General features: G+C 38.2%; 1 protein-coding gene across 22 annotated transcripts in view; it reads left to right on the top strand.

Moving 5' to 3' along the window:
* The window catches only part of adgrb2 (adhesion G protein-coupled receptor B2), a 262,967-nt gene that overhangs the window by 216,725 nt on the left and 29,949 nt on the right, over positions 1 to 16,293 (top strand). For 19 of the 22 annotated variants that reach the window (XR_005233158.1, XR_001808696.3, XR_005233161.1 and 16 more), the window contains 6 exons: positions 223 to 289; positions 5,220 to 5,305; positions 7,012 to 7,110; positions 11,440 to 11,539; positions 12,274 to 12,345; positions 15,359 to 15,451. Coding sequence is in view for 10 of the 22 variants with exons in the window: in XM_017421731.3 (XP_017277220.1) it covers positions 223 to 289; positions 5,220 to 5,305; positions 7,012 to 7,110; positions 11,440 to 11,539; positions 12,274 to 12,345; positions 15,359 to 15,451 (517 nt within the window). In the remaining 12 variants the exon portion in view is untranslated. The remainder of the gene's footprint in view (positions 1 to 222; positions 290 to 5,219; positions 5,306 to 7,011; positions 7,111 to 11,439; positions 11,540 to 12,273; positions 12,346 to 15,358; positions 15,452 to 16,293) is intronic. The other 3 variants (XR_005233165.1, XR_005233167.1, XR_005233162.1) reach the window with 2 other exon arrangements.

Genomic DNA, 16,293 nt, shown 5'->3' on the forward strand with positions numbered 1-16,293 from the left:
GACCCAACCATAAATGGGATGAAGAAAATGAATGGATAGATTAATAAATACATGGATTTTTGTTTTAAAGTTTGCTTTCTACAATAAGATACAAGTCAAGCACAGACAATATAATTTCACCCAGAATGAAACCCCATATAATAACACCAGTACAATTAAAATTATTTTGCACTAAATGCAGGAACATAATCCATTCTGTGATCTGTTCTTGTTTTCTTTTAGCTGCTGGTTGTCTTTGGAGGGTGGCCTGCTTTATGCCTTTGTTGGTCCTGCTGCTGTTATCGTATTGGTAAGTTTACATGAAATACTTACTTTAAAAAAAAAAAAAATCCCTGCTTACAGATCAAGCAGACTCCAAGTCTTACAGGTCACACTACATAATTCTACAAATATTTTTTTTTACTAAGTTAGCCCTCGAGCTCAGAGCTCTAAAGCGTCTACATTCTGGCTTCTGAGCGTTTTCGTTTTCTCTCACTATCTCATACACCTTCAAGTGTACATGACAAACTGATGAGCTGAGAACTTTTGATCCTTGAGTTTAAAATGTCAACCCTGAAAAATAAAATAAATAAATAAAAATAAATAAAAAAAAGAAAAAATCACATTGCAGCAGACAAGTGCTATCGGCAATGCATTCCATCTCAAGACTGAAATAGAGCTGAATCCTAGCCCTGAATCTCTCTCTCTAATGCGTACTTTCAAAGCATGAGTCACCGTACCAAATGCATCTAGGGCTAAAACCTCTCCTCAGACATAAATATGTGATGAATACTGTGTGCTATGAACACAACACCATGCACTTTGCTTTATACCAACTGCTTTGATAGACATTTTTATGTAGACATAAAACTGCTCCGTCTTGTTCTACAGCAACATTTAGTGCATTGATTGCTTCTCAGTGGTGTTTTAATCATCTGTTTTTGTGTACTGACTCAACGTAACTGAGCTAATTTCTCATAAATGGATCACGTGGTTGATAGTTTCACCATTAGGCTTAATAAGTCTGGATTGAGTGAGCTAAATTTCACTTTAGTAATTGGTGCCACAGCTGATGTTGCTGTTGATGGCACACTTACTGTGTAGCACATGCCAATAAAAGAGAGTATAGATCAAACAGCCTCACAGGTGTTCAGAATGATATAAAATGAAATGCATGGTTTTGAAGGAAATTCCTGACAAGAAAGTGTATCAGGTTTTTTTATTTATTTTTTTAACCGATCAGTTTGATACAAAAGAGGATACAAAACTATTAATACAGTACTGAATATTTGTGAGTATGATAATACTAGTTTGCAAGGTCAATATTATTTAAATTATATAGACAGAAAAGGTAGTCATCTGCAGACAGTTCAAAAATAATCTCATTCATTATTTGAGTAACAATACCTGAACGTTTGAGTCCAAATTTGTAAAACAAAAAAAAAAAGGCTGGTGTTCCACTAAATGTAATACAAAATAAAAGCTTCTGCAATTCTGTCACTGACAAACAACGTTAAACCTACAAACATTGTGTTGGAAATGAACTTAACCTGAATGTGTTTAAAGGCCATCTGATGGTTATGCAATGATGACAATATAAAATCAAATGGATAATGGAGTTGGCAGTGAGGGCACGCTGCTAGTCTCATGTCAGTAGGGTGTGGCACCTCTTCAGCCCTTGATACAGGAGGTGATTCCGAGTGGAATCACACAGTTGTTGTAGCTTGGCCCTGAGCGCCGTCAGACCAGCAAAGGTTTGGAGTTGACATCTCACACATGTTCAATTGGGAGGAAAGCTTGGGACCTGCCTGTCTACAGGAGGAATTCATTATGATACAGATAGTCCATAGACTTAAGCGTTATCTGTGAACAACTGTCTTGTTAAAAAACTGTAGCAGGGTGTTGTCTTATAAGGGCTAGGACATGGTAAAGCATGTCACTAATGTAGCATTTTGCCATCAGTGTTTTTAATCAATGCTAAAGGTAGCCTGAAGTCATATCCTGTTACTCCTAACACTGTGATACCAAGAGTGACCAAATGTGTCACTCCACAACAATGACAGGATTGGTCAACTTACCTTCAGCTTCATAATGAGCAAATATTCACTGTTGAACATGATAAACCAGCACTTGCTATTGAGCATGTCCACGTCAGTCTTCGGCTTCCAGTTGTGACATAACTGCTCTGTTGGTAATGTTTGCCTACACACAGGATGGTGAACCAGTAGTCCTCCTGATGCCACTTGTTGAAATACAGCAAAGGATGACATCCATGTTTTAAAGAGACCAATACCTGTGTCTGAATGGCAAGCACAGAGGCCACGGGGTTCTGTAATGCTTGGTGCACAGTTTAAGAATCCTTCTGTGGTGAGGTCTTTCTCGAATGACAGAATCTTCACAATGTGTACGGGTGTCTTCATCTACCCATTAGTTTGAATGTTGGGCCCACGGTAACTTTTGTATGCCACACATGCTAGGCATGACTACTCAGCCTCTTGCAAACAAAGATTGTAACCCCTATGGAATTCCTTCAAGTAATGCTAATTATTATAACAACAATGCATTCTCTGTCTGGTGACTGTCATTCACTGTTTTGACTGACCGTCAATCACTTCAGCAACTGCCTGATAATACTTTTGCTCCACTCATGGTGCAACTATTTGTGCCTTCTGGTGCCTCCTCTAAATATTTCAGCTCTTTGCAACTTGAATCATTTACATAATCTTCTAATGTCTGCACCAAGTTGCACCTTAAGTTGTACTTAACTTTTTTTTTTTAATGAATACATTATTAAATTATTGTTAGCCATTTGGATTGAACAGGTTGCAGCAATGAAGTTTTTTTTTTTTTTTCTTTTAGAAATTCCTTTTGTTTTTCTTGGGGTTTTGGGTTTTTTTTCACCTTTGCTATGCTCCCAACCCCAGCTGCAGTGTGGTGCCCAGCTCCCCTGGAGTTTTTGCTGGGGCTCCCCACTCTAACAAACAGCTGTAATGAGAATGGAACGGTGGGCACAAAAACACAGACCTTCCCACAGGACTCTTCTCTAATTAATGAACTTGGCCTTGGGCAAATAGCAGAACAGGATGATGCTGACTCACAGCGCCTGGGCCAGACATGACCAGCATGACAAATACTGTTTGTACGATCTGGCACATCGCGGTTAGCTGTCAGCAGTGGCAGACTCATGAGAGTGGACGAGATCAGAGAGAGGAAGAGTTTTTAGCTGATTGTGAAAGCTGCCAGGTATTTCACATCAAATTTATTGCAAAGAAATAAGCTTCAAGCAGAAACCTGGTTTCTAAAAACATTGCAGAAACTGGAAATCCAACAGACGACATGAAAGTAAAAATCTAACTGCTCTGCTCTGAGAATTTCTTGCTTCTGTGAATTGGGGGTGTGAGATTTTCAATCTCAGCCAGGTGCTCAGCTGCTTTTGTTGACTTCTGAAGGAAAGACTTCAGGCATATGTCAAGTTTAGCACCCTGATAAGAATAAAAATACATAAATTAAATACACAGAGTGCGTGCACAAGTGCATAAATATGACGTGTTATTAATTTGCTGCTGCACTGACATCCCAATGAACACAAGGAGATGAATGCAACAAAGTGCTGCAGAATAAAAAAAAAAAATCACACATTGTAGCTGGTATTGAAAGCACTGTCAGTAATGGCTAAGAGTCTGGATTAAATGGAAACATGTCACTAGTGAAATGAAAAATAAAGAAAAAACAAAATCAAAAAAGAAATTCTCCAGATGGACTGATTTCAGAATGGGAAATGTCTGCAAGCCTTCGCTCAGAGATGTGTGTATATGTGTATGTGTGTAAGTGTGTACGGCTGATCATGTGTCTGTATCAAGGGGTCAGTGTAGCCAGATGTTTGGCAGGCTTAACTACGGAAGGCTAGTAAGTGAAACGGTGTCCTATATTCATTTTTTTTTTGCATTGTTTGTTTATTTATTTATTTTCTGGAAATATCAGTAAATTGTTCACAAGATCTTTATTTTATTTAAGAAGAATAGCAAAATATTATTGGCAATATTATCAAAGTTTACTTTTAGAATAAATGTGGCTCCTTATTACCCTGAGCATTTCTTTATTTTTGTTACTGTTTCCCAGTCAGAAACATAATTAGAGTTAAAACACTTTGATCCTTCAGTGTTTCTCAGGTAAAGTTATTTTCCAATTAAAGTAAAGATAAGATGCCAACATCTTGCCTTGAACCACTGAAAAAAATGTGACTATTCTAAATTAATGAACAGTGAGGTAACAGTTGGATTACATAAGATGACATTTTCACCTGCTTCATCTGCTTCATTTGTTCACACACACAAGTACATGTGTGTGTGTGTATATATATATATATAATCTCTTTTAGTAAAGCTGCAATCAAAATTTAAACATAGATATAAAATACATTTATTTGTAGAAATGTATAATGCTGCTCAGAATATGTTTAGTACAAAACTTTTGAATTTGCATTTTGTGGAAAGGTTATAAACAATTAATGTATTACTTGCTGTTTATAACTGTTTAAACAAATTCAGTTTAGAGAATCAAAAATTTAATCAAACCGGACAGACAAGCTAACAGCTAGTCCAAGCTGGGCGGAAATCAAATTGAATTTATGATGTCCTGAAACAACTCTAGTCTCAAAAAAGTCTTGATGGTTCATGCAAAATCTAGTTTTAACCTTTTGCACTACTATCAATTTTACAACATTTGTTATTCCAGCAGAAATATGATATTGTTGCTGGAAGTGCCCCTGGCTGCACCGAGCATTGTTGCTCCCATCTATGTAAATAACAGTGTAATGTGAAATTAATAGCTGTGTAGAAGTTTAGAAAAGGATTTTTACATGAACCGCTATGACATTTTTGAGAGTGGAGTTTCTTTAATACAACAGCAATCCTCTTTGGCCTTGACTCACCCATACTCACATTAAGCTCGGGAATCCCATCAGAATTGAATGTTATTTCTTTAGACTGAGGCCTTTTAAAGAGCTGTCTACAAGATGCAAGATAGTAATTGTTCATAACTTTCCCACAGAGATTTTATAAGCCTTATTATTTAAAAGGCACAAATCACTGCCACAAGAAAAACAGCTGGTCATCTTGAAAATAATAAAACAAAAAATAAAACAACAACAAAAAAAAATAAAACTTAAGTTGCTTCTATTGATTAAATGTACATATTATATTTATTATTCTAATCTTTTCTTTCCATTTTGTCTTTCACAGGTAAACATGCTGATTGGAATTGTGGTGTTCAACAAGCTCATGTCTCGAGATGGCATCTCGGACAAGTCAAAAAAGCAGCGAGCAGGGTGAGTTAGTTTCTAGATACACATGCGCATTACTTACTGATTTATCTACCAAATATATGGTGGAAAACAAACAACAAATTTGCGTTATTGTGTAAATTTCACCGTCACAGCGACACTCTCATGGCAGCTAACACAAATTGCTTCCAAGTGTCTCTGCGCACACACACCTACTCCTACACCTGTGCCTCCACCAGCAAAAAAAAAAAAAAAAATATGATCCAATTTGGCAAGAAACGACGAGACATCTGTTATGTTTCTGTTGCTCTCCGAGATAAATTTCAGCCTCGCCTCCACATGCGGTTACCACCTAGTTTTCTTAGTCGGGTGACACAGATGAATACGGCAGATATAAAAATCAATGTCAGCTGGAAAGCTAATGAGAAAGAGTAAAATACCTCAATTACATGGAAGAGACTTGAAAGAAAACGTGCCCACATGTTGATATTTTCACACATGTGTGAGATGCATGCAAATCCATCCACTTAGACCATTACAGCCATTAAAGCACTAAGCAGACGTTCATCATCCTTTCCAATCCCGGGCAGAGATCTCATTGGCTCTCGGAGCTGAACTCATGTTTTAATTTTCACACCTATTGATTCCATCGACTGCTCTTTCTCCTTTTCTCTGTCTCATTGCGTTTCCACCAGTGTGTATCTACTGCATAAATTGAAATTGATAGTTTGTTTATAATGGCATGGGTTAATAGTACAGATTGGCTCTCTGGGTGGCTGATTAGCTTTTGTAACCCAGTGATGCAACTGAGAATTAACTGTCTTTTTGTCTGTAAACACACCAAGAAACACACAATTGCACACATGTAGGCATAGCATCTTTGTGTAACCTAAAGCTTATGACGTTATCTGAAGATTGAGGTTCTCCCCCGTCAGTTTATTAGATGTGTGGGCATAGAAGAAATACGCACACTGTAACCTAAGTACTCACAAACACACAGTGGTCGGTGGTGTTGCTAACAGGACAAGTTGTTATTAAGATAATGTATTTCCCCATAAAGCCATGGGGTAGTGGCTGGCACCAAGGAAATGAGCTGTGATGGGATGCTAATGTAGCATAGCTCGAGCATGGTGCCATCATTCTCCACTTGTATACAATCACACGCACAGCACAAACACATGCACCTACACACACACACTTTTTTCTTCATCTGAGTAGTCAACTGTGAGTAAACAACCATGGAAGTCCTTTTCCTCTTTGTCAGTCTCATAAAGCCTTGCGTGCACGGATAAATAACACCCAAAGCTGCATGTACAGGCAGCGGAACCAAATGGGCGGTGTATTCCCTGTCTGTGTCACCGTAATCTGTTAATCCACATGACTGCTGTAACATTACAGTGTCCGTCTCTCACATTCTCTTTACGTACTTTGAATCAGTCTCTGTATTCTGACTGTTTTTGTTTTCATTTTCATTGCTGCAACTTTTTTAAGACCTGGTTTTAATTTGCCTTTCTTTCTTTTTTTCCTCCCCTCTCCTCCCCCCTTTTTTCTTTTTCATTCTGGTTTGTCCACTTTTTTTTTCTTTCTCTCTTTCTCTCTCTCTCTCTCACTCTCTCCCTCTCTCTCTTTTTCCAATATTTTGCTATGGTGACACTTTTTTATCATCATCGGTACTTGTGTTTCCTCACATCTTCCACCCTCCCCCCTTCCCCCCGTGGTTGTGTGTGTGTGTGTGTGCACATGTCCCAAAGTGTTCCGGCGGAGGCGCGTAGCCGACTTCTCCTGAAATGCTCCAAGTGTGGCGTGATCTCGAGCACCGCTCTGTCCAGCTCAACGGCCAGCAGCGCCATGTTAGTCCATATTCATCTTTCTATCTTTTTCCCCATGCCTCCCTTCTCATCTTCTTCTATTAACTTCCATCATCCTCTCTCTATGTTTCCCCCTCTTCTCTCTGTTAATTTAATCTCTGGCTGTCGGTAATGATGCAGGATAACACCCAGACTTATCTGGGGAAGCAAAATGCAGTCTAATGAAAGGGAAAACACTTGGACTGCAAGGGGACATTTTGATCCAAAAAGGGCTTTCCTTTGGGTGAACTGTGTAAATTTTACTTGTGTCAAACAGTATTTGTGAATTGGTTTTTAGATGTTGTTTAAATAATTTAATTTATTTATTTGGAAGAGACTTAAAACCGTAAAATATCAGGAAGTCTTTTTATTAAGCAAACTCCCCTGCTGTCAAGCACGGTGACGTGAAAGTTTGAAATTAACCTTCCCAGTAAGTCTCTTTGATCAGAAGTTCGTATTAACATATTGTCATGATCAAAATAACAGGTGAGAAGAAAAATATGCTTTTATACACTTAATACCTAAATGTTAGGAAGAAAATTCCATGGAATTTGAGACATTTCTTTACCACACTGGAAATAATGTAATGAAGATGGTATCTCCCTGGGCTGTGAGTGGCTGGTGGAAAAAAAGCATTCATGAGCCAGTCTTATAAACGTCTCCTGAATGTTTTGGGACTTTGAAGAATTTCTAAAATTTCCTCATGAGTCACAGACGCATGCGGTCCAGTCTCTTGAGTTTGAACATGTTCAACTAAAATAGTCACAGACTCAACTTGGGTGTCTCCAACCTGTCTCAAGAGTGCTGAAGCTGTATTTTTACTTTTGCACAAGAGCTCTGCTCTGAGCGAAAACATCAGAGGCAAATGTCCGGGACTAAAAAACACACTAATGATAAATAATCATCACTGATAAAAATCTGGTTTAAATCTGCCTGTTTTTTTTTTTTTCAGTATTGTACTCAAGTAGATAAAATCATGCATATGTTAAGATGAGAACAAAGCGAGCCAAGGTGAGTATTATTTGGGTGGAGGTAAAAAACAAATTAATATGAACAGCAAAGAATACAGTTCTGCACACAAAAATAGGCCATGATTTTGAAAGACCTGCCACTCAAAATGCAGCCCCATGAACTGTTAGTCACTTAGTTATAAACCTGGTTAGATTAGATTGCATCTAAAATTTCACACATTGTCTTGCAATGTTGACTGTAATTTTAAGGAATTCTTTTCACTAAGCAGTCTCCCACTAACTGCAACTCTGTTAGAAATCACCTTAAGGTAAAACGTTTTTACAGTCACAATGCTTTTCAGAAAATTCTGTAACACAAGGACACCAGCCTTTATCATAGCCAGAGAGTGTAAACTGCAAAAGGGACAGTTTGACCTGGCAGCACTTAGTGAAGATGTGTCACCAAATATTTCTTTTCCGCCACACATACCAATAAAAAAAAAATGGAGTTTAATGAAAGAAGGAAAAATAATAAAACAAAGCAATCACCTAAAGTTTAAAATGTGTTGCAATTAATTTTACTTGTCAGAGACTGCCTGAAATGAAGTAAGAACTGTGATTTATTCACTTATTCAACTTTTGATTCAAACTCTGAACACACTGAAGCATGTTTTCCCATTAAGCAGAGAAATAAATTAATCAAAACAATTTGGCAGCCAGGTTAACAAAATAGGAAAATAAGAAAGAATTATAAAGCTTAAATAAATTAAATGAAATAAAAGAGCAATACATTGTCGTTAAACCGATTCAATTTCCAAGCTGACAGCTAAAAGGAAGTCGTAACCAAAGAAAATATTTCAGTTCCCCTAATGTTAATTATTTTGCACATTATTCCAGGCTGTAGGTGCAATTTAGTAAAATTAAATGTACCAAGTTCACTGAAAACAGCGGGCATCTGAAACACAATCCAAGCATTGAAGCAGTTTCATAAATCTCAGATATTTGAATCTGGTTTTGGACATCATGAACTGCCAGACCTACTTGAACCATTACTAAAGTCTAGAGTTGGTTTTGAACCTCTGAGTTTAACTTTAAGACTTAAAACAGAGGATGTTCCAGCCTCATTTCACAGTTACTTTGTTTTACTCAGCTTTATGGAGCTTCAATGCTAAATTACAGGTCTTGAAACTAAACATCGCCTCAGTGGTGCAGGGAGAAAAGCCCCTCATGAACTCTGCATTAAAACTAAGTAAAGGGATGTTAAGCACTGCAAAAAGTATGCAGAAAAACAGATTGAAGAGGTAGAGGTAGATGCAATTAGTGTACATTTATTCCCTCCTACTCATTTCCTCCCATTCTCCCAACCACTATTTCCTTTTGTGTGGTGACATTTTAAAATGCAAGAAACCAAGAAAAAAACATTCATTCTAAGCTCTCATTGGACACTGGATTGCAACTCTGTGGGTTGTTGTCATGGTTTCATGATCACTGCAAATAGTCTCTAAATGAAAGTCCGTCCTCTCTTTTAGTAATTTCTGTCATCTTGTGCATGTCTAACCAGGTCCTTGGAAAAGTTTTTCATTATCATTTTTTTTTAAGCACTCAGTTTACGACAGTAGTTGTAATCTCTCTTGTGTTCTTGTGGCATTGGGGAGGTTTCAGGGTAGAGGCAAGGGGTTTGCACAGTTTCAACTTAAACCTATTTTTTACTAGTGGGACTCAGAGGAATAATAACTTTTTATTATCTATCAAATGATTTCTGTATAAGTGGTGTTTATCAGACTACTGCTTGTAGTACATTATGGATGTGGGTCCTTTAAATAATCAGCCAACTGAAATTTAAACTAGCAACCCAAGTGGAGCTCTGCCCACTTCATTATATAAAGATTGTGACGTTTGTTCTGCTGGTTTTACCGCTGAACAATGTCTGCTGGAAAAGGAAAATGTTTTGTCGTTGGCTGCAATATAGGACATGTGTCGTTATTGCCGCTGTCCAGACCCGCTACCAGTCGGGGTTTGGGCCACTGATTACCGCTGTCCCAAAGTCAGAATCCTCAAAGTTTGAATTAATAGCGGTATAAATGCTTAACAGATCCACAGCGTTTAATCCTTCAGTGAGTTTTTATGTTTTGAGACAAAGTCGGGGGGCGTGGCCAACAGCAGCCTATTTGCATAAAATTGGCAGAGCCCTAAAACCACTCATTCTAAAATGAGCTCAAAACAGGCAGAATTGATCAGGTGAAATCTTAATATCTGAGAAGGATTTTGTGTATTAAATGTAATGATTATGTTTTGGATAGCCCACAGACCTATCCTGACTTGTTCAATGAAGCATAATAGGCCCCCTTTAAATTCTAAAGGGGCTTGTCCACTCTGGTCTCAAGATGCTTTAAAAACTAAAATTCTCTGCTGTGGCTGTGCCTCCCATTTATGCAAGGAAACCTTTTGGTGAGAAAAACTGAATATTTTTTAAACACTTTCCAAAGTTTTAGAATAAACTTTTATAAGTGGATATGTCAGTAAATTTGAGTCTAAATTAGAAATAAAGAATAAATAAATCAAGACTAATATACTTTGCAGTTCATTTCTAAAATCAGATAACCATGATTTTAATTTTGTGACAAAATGTTTTTTTTTTTTTTTTTCACATACACATGGCTTATATCATTAAAAAAGAAAGAAAAAAAAAACATACATATGCTGTTTCAGAAGTTTTTTTTCTTTTTTGTTTGTTTGTTTTTTCTTTAAGATGGTTTTTGTGCTAAACCAAATTGTGTGGTTTAAACTGAAGCCAATAGCAGCTGTTGCCTTAGCCTCAAATTTAATAAGTTTCTTTTTATTCTCTTGTTGCCTTCATGCACCTCAGCAGGAACACATATTTTTTAACATAGTTAGACACAGCTACGTGACTGACAGTCCTAAAACTAAGAATTTATGCTTGCACAGCATGAACATTTGAAATTGGAGTCTGACTCCTTACCCCTTTGAAGCCTTTGAGTCTTTTCTTTCCAATGACCTGCCTTTTCCTTCCCCGTTGAGCCTCTGCCTATTGTCTCGCAGCGCCCCCATTCTCCCAGCATGGCACTTAGAGTCCATCAACCATGTAATTGTGAGCAGTTGTTCGAGGTAGAACTTTATACATGATTACACATCATCTTCCACTTATCAGTTTGAATATTAAGCCTGATCCAAATTGCAGTGTGACAGTCTGCTTCAGATCGCCCACCACCGAACTTGTGATTGATCTGTGTGTGTTTGCATGAGAGGACTGAAGTTACAAAGACATACTGGAGCTGACCTGTCTAGTTTGAGACTGAATCCCTTGTTGCCTCTTTCCCCTCCTCTGCCCCCCCACCTACATGTGCTTCTCTCACTCTGACAGGGCGTCCCTGTGGAGCTCCTGTGTGGTTCTTCCTCTGTTAGCACTGACCTGGATGTCAGCAGTGCTCGCCATAACTGATCGGCGCTCCACACTCTTCCAGGTGATGTACATCACAACGCTAGCACATGCTAATATGCTTGAAGTCATACACATGCACTAGTGATGCATGATGGGAAAGCTGCTTTGAACTGATTTAAGGCATCAAGAAATTCATCATGCTGTGTCCTCGCTGTGCAGAACAGACTGCAGATATAAATAATTGCATTGATACATCAACAATTCTTTTATTTTTTTTTCATCAATTGGATGTTTGAGGCTCCTTCGTTCTATTATTTAAGCAGAATTGTATAAAGTAGAAAAAGTTCAACAAATAAAATAGCCAATAGATCAAAAGAATAAATGAGAACTTACCAAGAGGAGAGGATGAAAAATTCATTAAATGTGGAAATATAAGTAATCAATATAACACATTAAACATTTCTGAGTATGTTTATACATGTGCTCTAACTTTTACCTCTTTGAATTAAATTAAATTTAATTAGTATGCAAACTACTTTGAATAGATAGATAGATAGATAGATAGATAGATAGATAGATAGATAGATAGATAGATAGATAGATAGATAGATAGATAGATAGATAGATAGATAGATAGATAGATAGATAGATAGATAGATAGATAGATAGATAGATAGATAGATAGATAGATAGATAGATAGATATGTGTGTGCCTGTCCAGGGTGTATCTCAACTCCTACCCAGTGATCGCTAGAGATACATAGTTTTGTGATGTTGATTTACTACTTACTGGGGTGTATCATTTCTATGCTTCAGGTCCTCTTTGCCGTGTTTGACTCTGTTCAAGGTTTTGTCATCATCACCGTCCACTGTGCTATGCGCCGAGAGGTGGGTCCAGTTCACTTGTTTTGCTAAGAAAACTATTCTCTGGATTATGTTGGTTTTGAATCTATTTTATTACTGCGTCACATGGTTACCTCTGCTGGTCTTGTTCCCATTGCTAGGTGGGATTCATTCACCTTCTTTTTCAGGTCAGTCTGAGGCCATGACTCAACTCAAGCGGCTCAGGCATGAGAGGGATTAACATGGTTTTATGTCCTGCGTTGCAGGGCTTCTTTCTCATAATGCAGCATGATAGTGCGCCATTGTCCGACTGATCCAAGTCTGGTTTAAGGAGCTTACTAAGATGCTGTATGGAATAAGACGATAAGTCCATAACTAATAGCCCCTGGTGCCTGTTTGCCACAGGCTTTGCTGTGCTCCCGAAGACCTTACCTCATCATCTTAATATGCACAAGCATGTCTTCATGCCTTTGAGACAGACATTAGCACACATCGCAGTGCACACACACTCATACGTACCAGTCATAATTAATAAATTTACAATGTCCCCACTTTTCAATACCTGGAAATGTGTCGCGCGTTGTTGATGTGGTACAATACACACAGGTTTGCCTCTCTCTAAGAGATCATTAGGTCATTGAATGCACTGCACACTGTAAGTGAATTTTAAAATGCCCTGACTGCTTAGCTGCATTAAATCAATATCACAAAGGCGGCAGGGATCAGAGTACAGTAAATCCAGGAATTATTTATTGTAAATGTATGAAAATCCCCTGCGAGACGGAGCATAAATCCTTCATAGCTGCAGAAAAAAAAAAAAAAAAAGACAGAAGAGAGTGCTGCATCAGAGGAAGGAAGGGAAAGGGGAAAGAGCAGCAGAAAAAAAAGGATAATTAGGAAGCACTACTGCACAAAGCTTGAAAGCAGAAGCTTGAATGAAGAGACTACAAAGTCTGATAATACAAAAAGTAAACTACCATATGGACAAAAACATGTGTGGTGATTGTAGTGTAAGTTTAGCACCATGCAGAGTTCCACAATAGCATTTCTTACATGTAAGATGTTAGTGAAAAATGAAAGGATCATGAAGGCGCAGATGATCTGTGAAGATCTGATGAGGAAAAAAAATAAATAAATAAAGATGATGAACATGAGAGGGGCTTTATGTTGAAGAGGCAGCCAGTAAAGAAACCTTGATGAGATTTGAAGGGGAGTTAGTGTAAATTGCGATGATGGACTTGGTGTAAGTGAATAAAAATGGTGGAGGAAAGAAAATGTAAGCAGGAATTGGAGAGAAATAAAGTGAGTCACGACTGAATCAGGGAATATTAGTGAAGGACAAGGTAATAGGTAGAAAGGGGGAATTAGGGGTAGAAAGAAGTGATTTAATTTGTAACTACAGTAGATTCAGCTGTATTCAATGCAATGCACACATACCTACACTTATGGGAGCAGGCAGCAAATGCCACAGACGATGGGTTATAAACAGAAGTGACAGACAAAAGGAAACAATGAATCAAATATGTTCAGCCATGCAGTATTAATCAGGGATCCAATCCATTCCATTTGTAGCAGTGCTACACATGCACAAACATGCACCAATAGGGAGACGGCTCGATGAGAATGAACCACTTGTGTCATTCCTTTCACAAGCCTTTCTTGTTTCTACCCTTGAGAATCTGGGAATTGACAGCGGCAGTGCCAGAAAATGATGCTGCACCTCAGGAAGTATAACAGGGACGGCTATAATAAAGAGCCTGATGGTGAGAAAGAATCTGGGGGTTAGCTCAATGGATCTGTTTGATTTAAGCTTGGAGAGTGGGCTGGTGTGAGTTTACTTCACTGTAATATGTGGGAGGATAAAGAAAAACAATACAACACCAGGACGGCCCCAGGGTTAGGACATCTTTATACTGTTCTGTTGATCGTAATTAGAGCCACTGATCTCACACAGCTCAGATGGGCCACTTTGAAGAGTTGCTCTGTGCTTCCTACAACACTCCACTGTCAATTTGACAAGGCCTGCACAATATTGGACAAACAGGCAATTGTGATATTGTTGCTTAATACTTTGATAATGATATCAGTTGCAATAAATCCATATTTTTGTTATTCTTCTTTATTTGTTGTATTCACAACACTTTCTGTGTGTTTTACCTTCTCAGGCACTATCATCCAATCGTTTGCAATATTGACATGGTGCTCAATGATACTATAATGACAACAAATTTATTGTGCAGCTCTAAAGCAGTTTCAACATCCAGTGTTTGAATTGTCTAGATCATCCACATCTCATTGGTACACTAGGGTGCCTCTTGCAATGTGGTGGGTTTACAGAAGGGTAGTCCCATGTCCCCTTGGCCTGGCTCCAGAGTGAGGCCCTGGTACCTTTAGTATTATGGCTCCAGAGTGTAGTCATTGTAAAAGTTGTTGAATCACACTTTGTCTGTCCCCTCTCTCAGAACCAGTTTGCCATGGAAAAACCCCAACAGGGACAAACTGTCCTCGACAACATAGTTTCCGAGGTCACTTGGGTCACTCAAATACTATAATAAGGTTGCAATTCATGGAGGTGAACCTCCACCTTCATACATGTCTCAATGAGAGAAGAACTTGTGACAGACCAAGGACTCAATGGAGAGATTATATCCCACAGCTGGCCTGGGAACACCTTTGAGTCCCTCCAGATGAGCATAGGGTGGTCTGTAGATCTCTGCCTAAGCTTTTGCCCAGACAATGTGGTCTTGGATAAGTGGAAAATTATGAATGGATGGCTAGATTGTATAGACTTGCTTTTGACTAGTAATAAACAGTTTCTTCTAAAAAACATTCACTTTAGTTTGTTTCAGGAGATGTAGAAGAATTTACAAAATCTATAGAAAAAGGTCCCCTTTTCTCCAACATTTACTAAACTAGCCTAAACCAAGTTGCCTGCACTAACGTCTTCCCTTTGCATCCTCTCCTCCTCTCCTTAATCAATTTTTCCCCTCCCTATTTTCCACTCTGTCCTTATCCTTTCTCTTTGGCATACTCTACCCCTCCATCCCCTTACTCCCAGGTGCAAGATGCGGTTCGTTGTCGAATGGGGGGATGTAAAGACGACAGTGAAAACTCCCCTGACTCCTGCAAGAATGGACAGGTGCAGATCATGGTGAATAGCATTCCATTTCATCCCACATTGCAATTCATTTGCTTCAGACTAACAGGCTGGTACTTCCTGCAAATGCAATAGAAAGAAGCATGACTGCCATTGTGACCGTGCTCAAATTCAAACCTCCCCCCTTCCTCTTTGACCATGTTTACCTCAGTGGAAGTTTAACATTATTTATGCATTTTGCGCTTTCATTCCTTAATTTCTTTTTTTCCTCCACATTTAAGAATATGCTTTAAATGATGCTCTTGCCAACCTGTCACATGCTTCAAAGTCATATTTGAACAATGCTGTATGCCTATTTAAAAAAAAAAAAAAAAACTACCTACCATTTGACCATTGTTGCAATCTGAATCTCAGTGTTTTTTAACATCATTATTTTACATTAGTGAATGTATAAAAAAATAAATAAATCATTGCCCACTTAACTCCAATCATGTATTCCACCGGGGATTCATCAGCACTTTTTGTGACTTTTAACCTAAACTTCTTTGTCTTTACTGAAAGAGTGTAGTGTTACCGTATGGCTGTTGTGTGTGTGGGTGTGTATGTGTTCAAAATGTGCTTAATAATGTTATAAATCACTGAGACTTAAATGCCTCACCAATGTCAGTACGGTCACACCACAACCACGAGCAGCCGTCATTGCTTTTCCCTTTAGTTTTCCATCAGACCTGTTTGTGGTAATGGTTATGGGTTTCTAAAAGCTTCTCTGAGGTTATCAAGATTAAAGTTTGAAGACATCATTCTGTTCAGTGAAGCCATTTTGACACATTCTATGTTTTCATTTAGAGTCTGACAGACTTATTTATTTATTTTTCTATGTTAATTATATTTAACAC

This window comes from Kryptolebias marmoratus, linkage group LG5, assembly GCF_001649575.2.
Source record: "Kryptolebias marmoratus isolate JLee-2015 linkage group LG5, ASM164957v2, whole genome shotgun sequence".
NCBI classification, from domain to species: Eukaryota; Metazoa; Chordata; class Actinopteri; order Cyprinodontiformes; family Rivulidae; genus Kryptolebias; species Kryptolebias marmoratus.